Source organism: Bacillus rossius, chromosome 15, assembly GCF_032445375.1.
Source record: "Bacillus rossius redtenbacheri isolate Brsri chromosome 15, Brsri_v3, whole genome shotgun sequence".
NCBI lineage: Eukaryota > Metazoa > Arthropoda > Insecta > Phasmatodea > Bacillidae > Bacillus > Bacillus rossius.
The window spans coordinates 20838815-20854976 of record NC_086342.1 but is presented as its reverse complement, the minus strand read 5'-3'; the positions used below and the strand labels follow the sequence as shown (position 1 = coordinate 20854976).

At 48.8% G+C, this 16162-nt stretch overlaps 1 protein-coding gene across 1 annotated transcript; it reads left to right on the top strand.

The window, feature by feature from the left end:
* The first annotated feature begins 471 nt into the window (after positions 1 to 471).
* LOC134539650 (uncharacterized) lies at positions 472 to 8301 on the top strand. The gene is made up of 4 exons (XM_063381837.1): positions 472 to 769; positions 3726 to 3943; positions 5051 to 5316; positions 8082 to 8301. Exons 1-4 carry the CDS (start codon positions 472 to 474, stop codon positions 8299 to 8301), a joined length of 1002 nt encoding a protein of 333 aa, XP_063237907.1.
* Positions 8302 to 16162: the final 7861 nt, after the last annotated feature.

Sequence of the window (16162 nt, the reverse complement as noted above, 5' to 3'; positions counted from 1 at the left end):
AACCTAACCTAGTCTAAACTAACCTAGTCTAACCTAAACTAGTCTAATCTAACCTAACCTATTAAAATCTAACCTAATCTTTGTGGCAGTCCTGCAATGACATTTTTCGGCGTTGTGGTAATTCGGCATTGTGATACACAGCAGTTTTCTAGCTGTCGGCGTTGTGGTCAATTTGTCATTTCGGCGTCGTGGTATTTCGGCGTTGTGGTGCGTCCCCGACTGCGGTGACTGTGGTGGGGACCGCAGGGTGAACGTGACGCTGCTGGAGTCGTGCGGCTACCTGCGCGCCGACGGCAGCTGGACCGGCATGACGGGCTGGCTGCAGAGCGGCCAAGGGGACCTCGCCGTCATGGGCTGCGTCATGACCGTGCCTCGCCTCGACATAATCGAGTACACGGGCGAGACGGTCCCCTGGAGGTAGGAGCCCCCCGGCGCGACCATGCCTCGTCAGAGATGTATCTGTATGTATGTATGCTACACATCAGTGGTCTTGTCACCGCGTGGTTCGGCGCCCGCAGCCCGCGCTTCGTGTTCCGCGAGCCGTCCCTGTCGTCGGTGTCCAACATCTACGCGCTGCCGTTCGACGCGGACGTGTGGGGCACGTACCTGGCCACGGTGCTGGCGCTGGCGGCCATCTTGCACGCGGCGGCGCGCCTGGACGCCCGCCTCCGTAAGCGGGGGCGGCGGCAGGTGCGGCAGGGGCAGGGGGCGCGCGCCGCGGACTGGAGCGAGACCTTGCTCAACTGCCTGGGGCTCGCGTGCCAGCAAGGTGCGAACGCCACGTCCGCGGAGAGACATCGCGGTGTTGCCGCAGGGGCGTAGGAACCGGAAAAATTCGCGGGTTCAACGACCTCTAGGATGAACTTTATAGTTCTACGTACACTCTCGGTCAAATGTCACCCTCTCATTGGCTGCCGTCTTGTGAAGGTGTCCCAACGTAGCGGCCTGTGATTAGACACAGCTTCGGTTGAGTGTTTCTCACTGGCCCTAAGTCATCCAGGTGAGTTGTGAGCCAATAGCAGAAGCAGGACTGAGGTATAACTATTTGAATTTCAGGCTGTCGCGAAATGAATCCGCGAATTTTTCCGGTCTCTAAATATGGGAAGTCTACGATGTACATTCTGTATTGCAAAGACCCGAATACTCACGTTGGCAAGCCTTCTTTCAACAGACGAGAGAGCCAAACGTCCGATCGTGCATCTTCGGGGTTGTTTTTTTTTTGTTCATTGTAAATGAATAAATATACAATTCATGATAACTAATGGTCAATTAGGTTAGGTTAGCTACATTATAAATACTTTAAAACATTGTGGACGGTTGATTTGGTTAGGATAGCTACATTAAAGATATACTGTGAAATCATGTAAACAAAAAAAGCGAGCATGAACTTCGGGGAACTTCGGGTTTGGCTCTCTCGTTTGTGAAAAGAAGGCTTGCCAACGTGAGCATTCGGGTCTGTGCAATACAGAATGTACATCGTAGGCTTCCCGTTGGTATATAGTTGGAGGGCAGATGAACTGGATTAGATAAGTAAAACTTCTTTGCTGAGGGGGACTACAGTTCCCCTACGCATGAGGGGAATAGTTAGGTACGTGGTAGAGGAGACGGCAGGGGAGAGGTATAAATGACTCAGCATACTTGCACACTAGCATACATTCGCATTTGCATACTTGCGCTATTACATAATTTAGCGCTCGCATAATTCCATATATATAAATATATATTTTTTCATCTACAACCTCAATCAAATAGAACTGTGTTTCCTATGCATAATAATATAATAAACTAGAAAGTACTATACAAGCCCTTCCTCCCTTATTTATAAATTAATATAACGTTTGAGTTAGTCAAATGAATAGGCAAAAAAACTTGAGATTCCTAATAATAGTTTTCTAAAATGTGTGATTCTAATTAGATAATCGTAATGTAATACTGTTATTATGTTCTGTCTTTATGGTCAGAGACCACCAACTTTGTGATATGCATTAATGTTAGTGATAAATCCCAAGGAAAAAATGTACCCAAGATTTGCATTAGTTCACGTGGGAAAAAAAGTGTTATATTTCAATGAAAGCTAAATTTGAATTTTCAAAATATATAATTAGATATTTTAGAGCTTTTCATGAATTTATAAGACTGAAAACAAGAAAAATAAATAAAAATATATATATTGTTATGCTCATATAATTTAAGCTTTACCGTGTCTATTTTGGAACACGCTATGATCAAAACCATTTCAATGTAATCTTAAGGAAACGATTATTATTTGACTTTATAAAATAGATATTCTGAAGTTCCGCAGATTGTTAAAATTTAAATAAGTTACTACAATCTTTGTGAGGTAAATTATTATTTAATAAGGCTTGTTATTTAAATTTTAAGAACTTATATACTTTAGGATATATAAACAAGCGTATTAAGATTCTTAAAGAGAAAACTAACTAAAAATGACGACACGCCTTTAATTCCATGCCCTTATCATAATGATTTTAATCAGGGTTACATTTTTAAAAAAAAGTGAGCGAGACTTACAGTAATCGCCAGAGATGTGTAACCTCTAACCTCGGTAACAAGCAAATTCATGTGTTCTCATGTTGCAAACACACTTATAATACGGAACTCGGACACGACACTTTAAGTAGAATTCTTTAAAATAATGCTGAGCGTGATAATCATACGCAATTTATGTTTTCAACTACATATCTTGACGCGAATCACACATATTTTCCGCACCTGCCGCTAGAATTCGCTGCCGGGGCAGCTAAGTCGACTATTGAATCATTTGATTAGCAGACCGAAATTTTTAACTATATAATGAAAAGACTCCGATAAAAGCAAAAAAAAAAAAAATACTTGGAAAATACTAAGCCCCGGCTTTGAACCTGATTTTCGGCAGGGAATTTTATAAAAAATATTGTTATAAGTTAGTTAATTAAACAGTTAAAACTGTAAAGTTTCTCTTGACATTGTTAACTTTGGTTCGCACCATCCTCCATAAATGGCAGCACCGTTTTGAACTATTCCGTTCCATGCGACTTCCGTTTCACTCACGAAATTACTGAAATGCTGTATGCCGAGAGCTAAGATGTTACACATCAAAAAACTTAATGGAGCAGTAGTTTCTTTGTTTACAAAGTATTAACTTAATGAGATTTTTATGGTTCTTTTTGACGTGACAACGTCTAATAAATCGATGAACGCCGGCTGCACGCACGAAAAAGTGTTCCGTAACGCACATTGTCCCGCTACGATGTGTCCCGTTACGCTCATTGTACGCTTGCGCCGAATATATCTCTCTTCCTTTCGATTGGAACAACCTTCGATTTGACTTTTTCGAGGCAAATTAAACTTGAAACACTCCCATTCGATTCCTACTTTTCCCATCATCGTCCTATCCTTAACAGAATAGCACAGATTGTAAGAAGTTAAATAGCAAAAAAGTATAAAAGTTATAGTTAAAATAATCTCTTCGTTAAAGTAATAAACATATGTGAATTAACGAGTGCAAATAAAAGTAAATTTATCAATTAAATTGTAGATATAATTTCACTCCTTCTTTGTATCCATACAAAATAGTGATAATTCAATAAAAATGATTCAATTTTATTCATAAAAGTATGCAATCATTTCATCAATGTTTTGTTATGACGTTGTCACGTTAAAACTATCGTCCGTAAACCGACTTTACAGACAACCAATTTTTTTATTTTATTTCCGTGTTGCAGGCTGGCCGGATACTCCAGACAACATCACGTCTAGAATAATTTTCCTCTTCTTCTGCATCCTCTCTATATTCTTCTTCACCGCCTACTCGGCCATCATAGTGTCCCTCCTGCAGTCGCCGAGTTCGGCCATCAACTCCCTGGACGACCTCGCCGGTGGTCCCCTGAAGGTGGCCTTCCACGACACCATCTACAACCGCAACTCGGGGAACTATGTCAACGTGAGCACACCAGCACAGTTGTGTTGGCCGCCGTGCGTGAGTTCTAGGGACGGCACAACGCCAGTGCCCCAGACATGTATACAGGGCCGGATCTTTGATAAAGTCTGTAAGAAATTTGCCTTTTTCATCAAGATTTGGTGCTTCATATTGATCGCAAGACGGGAGAAAATTCCATTAACATCCATCTTGTTCCCCCTTTCAAGGCAAGGACGATCTTCTCGTTCATTTGCGCGAGCTGTCAAAGGCTTGGACCACCTTGAGATTTTTATTTCTTGATTCGGAGATATTAATCGCCATTTTTTTATTATGACGTCACGTCCACCATTTCTCTCTCTCTAGAACTTCATGCCGTATTTGATTTCTAAAACTTTTTTCTCGCACTTCGAATTCCACCATTTTGGGTTTTCTAGAACTTTCCGCCATTTTGAATTATAACGTCGCATTCGCCATATTGAAAATCCGTGATTATTATCCCAAAATTATCGAGAAAAACAATTATAAAAAAAATATTAAATTACTTTTTTAATGGAAAACTTATTTTCTTTGGGTACTTTTGAGACCTTTGTTGAAACCCGGCGAGGGCAAAAAATAATTTCTACACGAATCCTTCTGTGGTGACCACCGGCAGACTGACCAAGGCGGCATGGTAGTTTTACCTTTGAATATATATACTGTATAGAAGTCGCCAGCCCAGGTTAAAATTTCTAATACGGATTGAGGTGGTAGTTGGTTAATTCACCGCCGCAATCGCCACCATCTCTAGGGCATCGACTTGTGGTGGTCCCTAGCGGACAAGTGTCGAACTCTTCAAACACCCCTTCCCCCTCCCGTTGAACGACCTTGAGCTGCAGTGAATGATGGGTGGGGGGGTGGTGCGGGAGGAATGACAGCGGGCGACAGTGCTGCGCTCTAACGTGTAAATAACAACCTAAGACGATACATGGCGTTACGGCAGCGCCCTGCATGCGGTGAAGTTCCCAAGCTGCTCATCATACGCTCCTTTAAAAAAAAAAACGTAGAGTGAATCCTATCCACTCGCGACTTCTATACAGTATATATATATTCAAAGGTTTCGCTGACCAGTGTGTTATCCCCGCCTCCCTCAAGCTGTCTGCCGTCCCGGTGGTGCGGAGGCTGTTCGAGGGGGATTCGCGCCACGGGGCAGGCAGCTTCCTGGAGCAGCAGCGGGGGCTGGAGCTGGTGCGGCGAGGGCAGGTCGCCTTCCACGTGGACTACAGCGCCTACAAGATCATCTCGGACACGTGGCAGGAGCACGAGAAGTGCAACCTCAAGGAGCTGCGCCTGTACCCGCAGTTCGCCTTCATCATGCCCGTGCAGAAGGGCTCCCCCTACAGGGAGATCATCAAGCGGAAGTGAGTCGCGTCTTTCGCTGCGATGAGCTTGTAACTGAATCGAGCTGGTGCACTGTTAAAAAAAAAAAAAAAAAAAAAAAAAAAAAAAATGCCAACACAAAAATTTACGAAGAACGCTGGTTACAAATTATACAGTGATCTTCAGGGGCGTGCCTGGGGGGGGGGGGTGTGAGGGGACCGGACCCCCCCCCCCCTTTTCCAGGGCTAAAAATATTTTAATATTAAATTCATAAAATGAAAAAAAAATATTTAGTATGATATTAAAATTAATTGTTGGAGTAAAATGACTTCATAAAACTGACTTTTATGAAGATACGGCCAGGATTTTTAGATAGCCTAAATCAGCAATATTGAACACGTATTTTTCAAATTTTCCCGGGGGAGGACCCCCGGACCCCCCCGCCCGGCTGGGGGGGTATTCCATACCCCCCAGGCCCCCCCCCCCACAGGCCCTAGCCTTCTGCCTGACCCCCCCCCCCCCCCCCAGAGCAAAATCCTGGGCACGCCACTGGTGATCTTTATAAACTTATCGTTAACTTCGTAAATTTACGCGTGTAAAGTTCGCGTATAAGCTTGGTATATATAATAAAATCCTCTAAAAACGTGTTAAATATTATGGGGGAAAAATCTCACTCATTTCTTCGACGTGTGCGTTTACCGTGTTTTACCGAAGAACGGAATCCGAGAGTTGAAATATGGCGTAGTTTCTTTCGAAGATCCAGCCATCTGAAATTACGAAGTAATCTTCGTTTAATTGAGATTGTGATGTTCGTAAATTTACTGTAATTTCTGACAGTGTTGCGAAGTGTACATTAGTACATACATGGACAATTCTTGAGACCAGTTTTTGCACAGGACACGAGAATTTACGAAGCTATCCGTCAATTCAGGAAGTTCCCCGAATTAGCCAAGTAAAAAACCGGCATCTCTGAGGTTAAGAGATCTGCCCCACCCCCCGGTTAATTATGAAAATACTAAAACTTTGTATAATAGAGAAAATATTTAAACACTTAATTTTTGTGCCAAGCAGAAATTATTACATTTGTAGAATTGCGTCGCGAAAATGAATGTGTGTGAAACATTAACAGGGTAATGGGAACAGACAGCATATGAGAATATTATTTTCTCCCTCATATCTCATGTCTATTGTAACAATGCTTTTGCAGATTTTTAAAAAATTATATTTATAATATAATTACAAAATTATATTATGAATTTATCTAAAATCATGCTCAAAACATCAGATATTAGAAGCAAAATAATTAAGTATGCAACTCCCTTAACCAGTGGCAGATGCAGGATTTTTAGAGGAGGGGGGGGAGGGAATTTTGAAATAAAATAGAAAAAAAGTTAAATTTTTAACACGTATATTAAAAAAATACATTTCAATTGACAATAAAACACTGACATATGGTAGTATACGTAGACGACGTGGTATCTTACACAGTAACATAATGTCTTCACTGGTAATTTGCAAATTTTTTCAGGTAATTGTTTCTTATTGCGTAATTGTATTGAATCATATTTATTAAAATAAAGAACGGAATTGTACGTTTTTTGATGCAAATCAATATAAGTACAAAGACGTATAATTTATATGTATACAATTTTGAGGAAAATTGTTCCCGATAGCAATTGTTCCGTGAACATTATCCATTTGTATTTTAACATAAAATATCGAAATAAAGTAGATAGTTGAATGTGTTTGTGATGCGAAATTATACTATAACCAAAATAAATATTATTTTAAGGGCAGTATTCCAAGACACAAAAAATAAGGGTTGAATATGCCAGACCTGTGCCCTAACCGTGTTCCTAGCGCGCGATAGAACACATTCGGTCCCTTAATTTTTAGGGAAAGTATTTTGGTGTCCCACCCGTTGCCGGTCTGTTGCCCAAATTCCGCGCATGCGCAGAGGTAACCTTTTTTCGTCGGTTTCGACCAGATGTCTGACTCGCGTCTGGCGCCATCAACTCGTATATAGTCATTTTTAGTGATCACCGGCGGACGTACCAAGCGTGTTGGTTTACCAGATTAAACACTTTTTGATGGCGAAACTATTCTGGTCGCAATGGTGATGACGAGAAACAATCGTAACTTACGAAGTACTTGAGAGAGAATGAGAAAGGCGGGTGTGTTTGTTCTTGCGATGGTGCTGCTAATGTATAGTTGATAATCATTTACATAATCGCCGCCAATAGACTAAAAATGAAACAAAATAAGCATATTTCACTACTACATTTGTTTGAATGTCAAGTTTTGAAAGATAGTAGTAGTCATATAATACTTACCATCTAGCTTGCAAGCATCCCCTATTTCCTTCCACAAAATGTATTTCTTCTTATTGTTTTTGTACTCTGGATGCGTTCGATCATAAAGGATTCCATGTACCTACTTTGACTACGTCGATCACTACCTCCGTCTCCTTCCTGGCACATGCAAGGGCTGTCTTGAATGAACTGCGGGCTCGGGTGTGATGGCGACTGGCTAGCAGAACGCGGGAAAACCCGACATGTCGCGAACCCACCGCTGTTTGCTGCAGTCCCGCTTCCCGCCTCCCGCTCTAGTTTGCATCAGTTCATCAGACTACATGTGCTCGCTTTTTCGCATTCGTTTCGCTCCCACTCCCACTCCCGCTCCCGCTCCCGCTCCTGCCTCCCGCGTTGGTTTGAACGTGCCTTAAAGATGGTTGCGGAACATCCGTTGAAAGCAGTTGGTAGCCTGACCTCGCGGGTTGGGATCTCGGGTTGTTGCTGGGCCGCAGGCTGAGGTGGCTGCGCGAGGTTGGGTTGGTGCGGCGCGAGTGGCTACGCTGGGTGGCCGAGAGGCCGCGGTGCGCCAGCAGCGGCGCGGTGTTCGTCAGCGTGGGCGTGCAGGAGTTCCGGCCGGCGCTGGAGGTGCTGGCGCACGGCGCTGCGCTATCCGCGGCGGTGCTGGCCGCGGAGCTGCTGGCCCGCCGCCAGGGGCGCTGCCGGGCCCGCTAACTCCTCGACCTTCTGCCCACCTCTGTCCGCTTCCTCCGCACACCCCCACCCGAGCCGCGCCCGACTTCACTCGCAGGTATTCGCTAGCCCCTCGACCTTCTGTCCGCCTCTGTCCGCTTCCTCCGCACACCCCCACCCGAGCCGCGCCCGACTTCACTCGCAGGTATTCGCTAGCCCCTCGACCTTCTGTCCGCCTCTGTCCGCTTCCTCCGCACACCCCACCCGAGCCGCGCCCGACTTCACTCGCAGGTATCCGCTAGCCCCTCGACCTTCTGTCCGCCTCTGTCCGCTTCCTCCGCACACCCCACCCGAGCCGCGCCCGACTTCACTCGCAGGTATCCGCTAGCCCCTCGACCTTCTGTCCGCCTCTGTCCGCTTCCTCCGCACACCCCCACCCGAGCCGCGCCCGACTTCACTCGCAGGTATTCGCTAGCCCCTCGACCTTCTGTCCGCCTCTGTCCGCTTCCTCCGCACACCCCACCCGAGCCGCGCCCGACTTCACTCGCAGGTATCCGCTAGCCCCTCGACCTTCTGTCCGCCTCTGTCCGCTTCCTCCGCACACTCCCACCCGAGCCGCGCCCGACTTCACTCGCAGGTATTCGCTAGCCCCTCGACCTTCTGTCCGCCTCTGTCCGCTTCCTCCGCACACCCCCACCCGAGCCGCGCCCGACTTCACTCGCAGGTATTCGCTAGCCCCTCGACCTTCTGTCCGCCTCTGTCCGCTTCCTCCGCACACCCCACCCGAGCCGCGCCCGACTTCACTCGCAGGTATCCGCTAGCCCCTCGACCTTCTGTCCGCCTCTGTCCGCTTCCTCCGCACACCCCCACCCGAGCCGCGCCCGACTTCACTCGCAGGTATCCGCTAGCCCCTCGACCTTCTGTCCGCCTCTGTCCGCTTCCTCCGCACACCCCCACCCGAGCCGCGCCCGACTTCACTCGCAGGTATCCGCTAGCCCCTCGACCTTCTGTCCGCCTCTGTCCGCTTCCTCCGCACACCCCACCCGAGCCGCGCCCGACTTCACTCGCAGGTATTCGCTAGCCCCTCAACCTTCTGTCCGCCTCTGTCCGCTTCCTCCGCACACCCCCATCCGAGCCGCGCCCGACTTCACTCGCAGGTATTCGCTAGCCCCTCGACCTTCTGTCCGCCCCTGTCCGCTTCCTCCGCACACCCCCACCCGAGCCGCGCCCGACTTCACTCGCAGGTATTCGCTAGCCCCTCGACCTTCTGTCCGCCTCTGTCCGCTTCCTCCGCACACCCCCACCCGAGCCGCGCCCGACTTCACTCGCAGGTATTCGCTAGCCCCTCGACCTTCTGTCCGCCTCTGTCCGCTTCCTCCGCACACCCCACCCGAGCCGCGCCCGACTTCACTCGCAGGTATTCGCTAGCCCCTCGACCTTCTGTCCGCCTCTGTCCGCCTCTGTCCGCCTCTGTCCGCCTCGGACGCCAAAATATGGGCATTATACAACAAAACACCCTATCCAGAGATGACATTTGTCGTTTAACCCGACGCGCAAAACTGTCGCCCCTTCCCTTCCCCCGGTCGAATCCTTTAGATTTGCACCCCTGATCCACTGTCAGCACATGGATCTGCGCAAGCTAACACCCCTGAATTTGATTAGCCCGGCTAGATAAGGCAATGGCTTCTCTTGCTTGCGGCAGCCAGTCGCATGGAAGAAACTGCCGGCGCGGGCATGACTTACTACATTCTGAAGAGCGCTAAGGCCCGTCCTACAATGGGCGTCGCAACCGGGGGGGACGGGGGGGACACGTCCCCTCCAATAATATATTTAGTTTCGTAGTTACATTAAAAATATGATTTCTGTGATATAACCCATGGTGCATTTAGTCCAATCGTGGTAATGTGAGCACTGTGTTTTCACAAATTTTTTCTCTGAAAATATTTTTTTATAAAAAATAAATTGTATATTGCAACCCACTAGAATTAGAATATTTAGGAAAGAAAAATGCCTAAAAAAAACACCTTTTTGCACCTTCAAACCCCAAATTTTCCCGGGGGATAAACCCTGACCCCCCGCTTTTTTTTTTTTTTTTTACAGTGGATGGATATTCCTCAACAACTAAATCAATTGCAGTCCCCCCCAAAAAATATATCCTTGCGACTCCCATGCGGCTTCCTTCGCACATTAGTAGGTAGTTTGGGCGCGGCGCCCGGGACACAGGTTCCTGAAGGGGACGTGGAACCCCCGTGGCTGTTATTTACAAAACCGCCAAAACATTATTTTTTATAGGTACTGAACAGGAGGTTAAGCCCTATTTTGCAAAGAACTAACGCGTTTTACAAAATAACAATAACTTATTTCGCCCCTCAGATTTTATAAACCATGGCTTACAAAGAACGGTGACAAAAACAAATAGTTCTGGGCCTTATGCAGTTTTTAGTTCGTGCTAGAATAAACCCTAACCGACCTAAGTGTCCGCCACTGCTACTGACGATTTTGTCGATCCCACCCCAATATTGCTGTTTTCCGGGCGCCCGCCGACGATGGGTTCGTTGCGGCCGTGTTGCTTCTGTTTGCGATGTTCCTCTTCGGCGGCACGCAACCACACGAGTGCCCTTCTGTCCGCCTCTGTCCGCTTCCTTCGCACATCCCAAACAAGCCGCGCCCGACTATCACTCGTCGCACCCGACTTCACTCGCAGGTATCGCGTCCCGATAGTTCAGGTTCGGCTCATCACCTCTCGCTGATCGCACGGGTATCGCCAGTATCACTCCCCCGAGCGGGAGACTCTCTCCGCTGCTCTGCTCTTCGCTCGGAACTCTCGCGGAGGCCAGCGTCGCTGCTTTTATACTCTTGGCAGACTTTCTGGAACCGACTGGAGGGGTTGGAATTGTTGCGGTCGTGTCTGCGTTAGTAACAATATATACTCAAAGCACAAATAACAAAACGCTGTTTTAAAATATTGGATGTTTATTTCAGTAAAAATAAACTTAAGCTCTCTCATATTTAATAGCAGATGTTGCTTAAACGTGAACAGTTAGAAAAACGATTTTTTAAAAATTATAGGTGCGCGCTCTGTTTTACGACATCGGTTATATACATCACAGTAAATGAATGCAGGTTTCTTTGTAGTTCCATAGAAATCTTAAAATAACGCCAGCTTCTAACTTTAGAGTTCTATGTTCTATTTAGGGCCGTCGAGAAAGGGAAGATGGTAAGTGGGGGTCCCCAGTTGAGTTTCAAGATTTATTTTATTAATGCACGAGTTTACTGTGGGAGTAAGACAAAATTACAAGTCAATTGATAGTTAAATTCATTGGAAACATTACAAGTTATACAGCACGCACAGGTCACATTTTAAGATATGGCAATTGTAACGATTACAGGTTTTTAGGTGTTTTTTAATGGTATTATCTAAAAAAAAAAATTGTATATTAAGTTATGAGGAGGGGACCAGAACATTTTTTTTGCCCCCGGTTCCTTGGTTACCCTAGACGGCGATCCAAGACGTAAATGTGCCGCCCGCTACACTGCAGCGTTAGGCATCACAGTTTATTCAGGGACGAAACTGGAAAAGGGGGGGGGGGGCGGCAGACGGGGCTAGTGTCCCAGGTGCCACAATTGCGGTGGGGGAGGGGGGGGGAGGCGCTAAACTAACAGATTCATTTTCACTATAATTACTTAAATATGATAGTGTTAGAACACAAAAAAAATGTTAGAGGGCAGATGAACTGAATCGTTTGTATTGAAATATACTTTAATGCCTATAGACAAGTATTTAAAAACTTGTATTTTTCGTATACTATCCAACTTGTGCTGTATTAAAAATTAAATATCTGCAAATAAAACTATTTATTTACCATTTAAGCTGGATAAAAAATATTTGGAATAGTGGATTTAATATACGCAGTGGCGACATGAGTCTTGCAAGTTTTTTTTTTTTTTTAAAAGGGGGGGAGCGCCAATATGAGTTCTTGTCCCGGGTGTAAACTAGTCTAGTTATGTCGCTGAGTATATTCACCTCAAATAAATAAAGGTTTCTTCGTAGTGCCATAGCAATTTTTTTTCTTTAAATCTACGCCAGCTTCTAGCTTCCGCGAGTTCTACACTGCAGAGCTACACATTTCAGTAAATTCAAGTAACCTATATATATATACCTATGTGGAGTTTGGCCTAGGCTTCAGGCTGAGGAGCGAGGAGTGGGTCGATGACTGGAGTCGCAATCTTGGATTTGTGACATTACGGCTGTCAGAATCCCCACAAATTAATGTCCTCAAAAACAAATACAGAATTCTCAAAAATCACAAAACAATTTCCTATTTCGAGAGACAAATTCCCGTTTTGTGAGAAAATTTTCCATTTTAGTTCCTAAAAATTTTGGAGGCTTGAAAATTCCCCAAAATCAATCAATCAAGCCTCTGGGACTGGAATTTCACCTCAGTTGAAATATACCTCGAGTAATATTTGAACCCCGCGATTCAATGTTTACCTAAACACTTAATTTATTTTAACCTATAAAATTTTCAAATGTAACCATATTTGTTTTGTTTTTTAGTAGAATAGAATTTATGTAATAAATATGATTGTTTGGAATGTGTTGTTTTATTTCTTGTAAAATATTGATTGAGGTAATATTTAATTAAATTAGTATTTTTTAAGTTAAAAATACATTTTTTTGCATTCACCAAGAACCGAAACAATGTCATTAATCCATCGAGTCAATTAGTGCTGACGTCCCTCGGCTTCAGGTCCCCGTTTTCCCGTTGAAATAAATGTCCTGTTATGCCCGTACTGCCCTCGTCGGAGAGGTGTGGGTCCAGGCCAACGTGGCCGGGACCGGGAAAGGCGGGACCTGGAGGGAGAGTGAAGTGATTGCGAGGAATGTTGGTAGGTTGTCGCAAGCAGAACACGGCATTAACGAATTTCACGAGCCGTCTTTTATTAACGCTTATAAAGTCCTGCCGCAGCCTGGCGGAACCGTCGCGGAACAAGTGCCCTACCACGGCGACACGGACTCCCTGATGACGGGGCGGTTCTCAAATACGTTTCGGCGCGAATCGTAAAGTTTATTAATGCTAGGCTGACCCAGTGAGAAAGGGCCCGAAGACGGAACGCTGTACATACGCGGCCCGTTACGTAATGTTCCGTGGACGGCGAAAAGTTCAGAGACTCGTAGCACCACGTTCGCGTTGTAGAAACTGCCCGCTAGACACGTCTCCCGATGACTCGTAAGTTAACAATGCTAAGCTGATTCGCGGTGGCAGCTCAGCTGCCGTGACCGACTGCGGACTGAGCGAACGTTCAATCCCGAGCGCAACGTGCGCGGCTCGCGGAGCAACGAACACGTCTGTCTCCGCTCGAGACCAGGACGCGACTGCCTCTCCCCGCTCGCCCGCGGGCCGGCGCCCGCGGGTGGCGGGGAGGGAGGGGAAAATCGGCCGGCGTGGGAGAGAGCTCCGTCCCGCGGCGCGCCAGGCTGCAATTACATACTACGGCGAAACACTTCAGAAAAAGTTATTGAATTATTTACAAAGACATACACGAGACATTAATTACACAGCGAACTTGCACAATGAATAATAAATAAAATAAGTTAATTACACACATTCAAATCCCTTAATTGTTTACAAATATATACACACTGAAATAAAAGATAAAGTCACATAGAAAAACACTCGTTGGCATGCTAGGGCGCACGCGGGTGCGTCCCTGGCCGTCGCACACACTGGGGTTCACTGGGGGGGAAAATAGGCCCCCTCAGGCCCGCGTCGGTGGCCAGGTACGGCCTCTGTATCTGGGAGGGTACGACGACTGTCGTCATATGCCCCCCCTCTCCCGAGGCCGTCCTGGCCCCCGACGCCGACCTAGACCGGCAGCTGCGTCCGCGTCCGGCCACTTGTCTGGTCGTCGGAGCTCGTCACGTCATTCCGTCCGGGTCGGGCAAACTGGGGCAGGAGCTGCATCACGCTGCAGCGTAACCCCCCGTCGGTCGTTTGTCTTACGTCGCGGGGTTTGCGCTGACTCCCCCACTCGTAGTCCCGGAGGTAGTGGGGGGCCGTCTTCTCACGCGTGGACCGGCGCAACGCCGGTCCCCTCCCCGCGTGAGCGGTCATCCTCGGCTCCCCGGAAGGCAAGTCCAGGACCACCTGCTGGGCCCTGTCGACATCGCCCTCCCCACTGAGGAGCCGGACCGTTACCCCGTCTGTCACGTCCTTGCTCACGTCCGTCCCCGTCACCCGCCGTTCCCAGGAGTGGACGTACCTCCGTCCACGTCTCTGGGTAGGCTCCGGCAACGTCACCACTGGTTCACTCAGGTCGACCAGGTCGCCCTGAGCAGTGTTGTCATGTGTTACGTCCTCGATGAGCGGTCCATCAGTGTCGTTGGCGTAGGCGCTGACGTCATCAGGCGGGAGCACCCGGTCCACAAAGCGCTCCAGCTCTGCCATGCTTGCGCCACGCGGACCCCTTCCGCCCCTTCTGACGGGCGTCCGTTCCCCGCCCCCTCTTGCCAGTTGCCAACCACCGTTCCCCTTTTGCTGTCCCCCCGTAGGAGGCTGAGTCGGTGTCGTCGTGGGGGCCCGTCCATGTGTCGTGCCCCAGGTGTCGTCGTCCCTGTCAACGTTCCTGCCAACCCCCCGCAGTGACTTGGGGTGGGCGTGTCCTCGTCGACGTCCCTGATCCGGCTCCGGTGGCGTCACCACGGGGTCACCGAGGTCGACCAGGACTCCTACTGCGACGTTGTCATCGGTCCTGTCCCGTGTGTCACCGTCCCCGTCAGCGTTCTCGCCTGCCACTCGCCGTGACCCGGGGTAGGCGTGTCCCCGTCGACGTCCCTGATCCGGTTCCGGTGGCGTCACCACGGGGTCATCGAGGTCGACCAGGACTCCTACTGCGACGTTGTCATCGGTCCCGTCCCGTGTGTCGTCGTCCCTGTCAACGTTCCTGCCAACCCCCCGCAGTGACTTGGGGTGGGCGTGTCCTCGTCGACGTCCCTGATCCGGCTCCGGTGGCGTCACCACGGGGTCACCGAGGTCGACCAGGACTCCTACTGCGACGTTGTCATCGGTCCTGTCCCGTGTGTCACCGTCCCCGTCAGCGTTCTCGCCTGCCACTCGCCGTGACCCGGGGTAGGCGTGTCCCCGTCGACGTCCCTGATCCGGTTCCGGTGGCGTCACCACGGGGTCATCGAGGTCGACCAGGACTCCTACTGCGACGTTGTCATCGGTCCCGTCCCGTGTGTCGTCGTCCCTGTCAACGTCCCTGCCAACCCCCCGCAGTGACCTGGGGTGGGCGTGTCCCCGTCGACGTCCCAGGTCCGGCTCCGGCGGTACCACCACAGGGGCGCCGAGGTCGGCCAGTACACCTTCGGTGACGTCATCCTCGGCCTCGTCACCGTCCACTGGTCCGCTGTCGTCGTGGTCGTACTCGTCGTGCGGGTCGCCTATCAGTCGAATGTCGTCCCTGTGCACCTTAGTTGTCCGTCCGTCGGCGCGACGCACGAGGTACGAGGTGGTGCCCAGTCTGTCTACGATCTCCTGTGGCCCCGCCCACTTAGGAGCCAGACTGGCGCAAAAGCCCCGCTCGCCAGCCGACAGGTGATGACACTTAACAAACACCTGCTGGCCAGGCTCTAGTCGTGCTGGGGGCTGGTGCGTCTGCGGCGTACGTCTAGTCAGGTAGTCAGCTTGGCGACGTCGGGCGTCTTCGCGCAGATCGTCCGTGGTCATGTTGTGCAAGTCGGGGGTTGCGCGCGCTTCCCCGGGCAGGGCGAGGTTCCGGCCCTGCACCAGTTCAGCGGGGGAATGGCCCGTGACCGCGTTCGTCCGACGGCGCAGGCAAAACAGCAGCGTCGGCAGGTGCAGGTCCCACTTGGTGTGGTCCTCGTCCAACCGGATGCGCA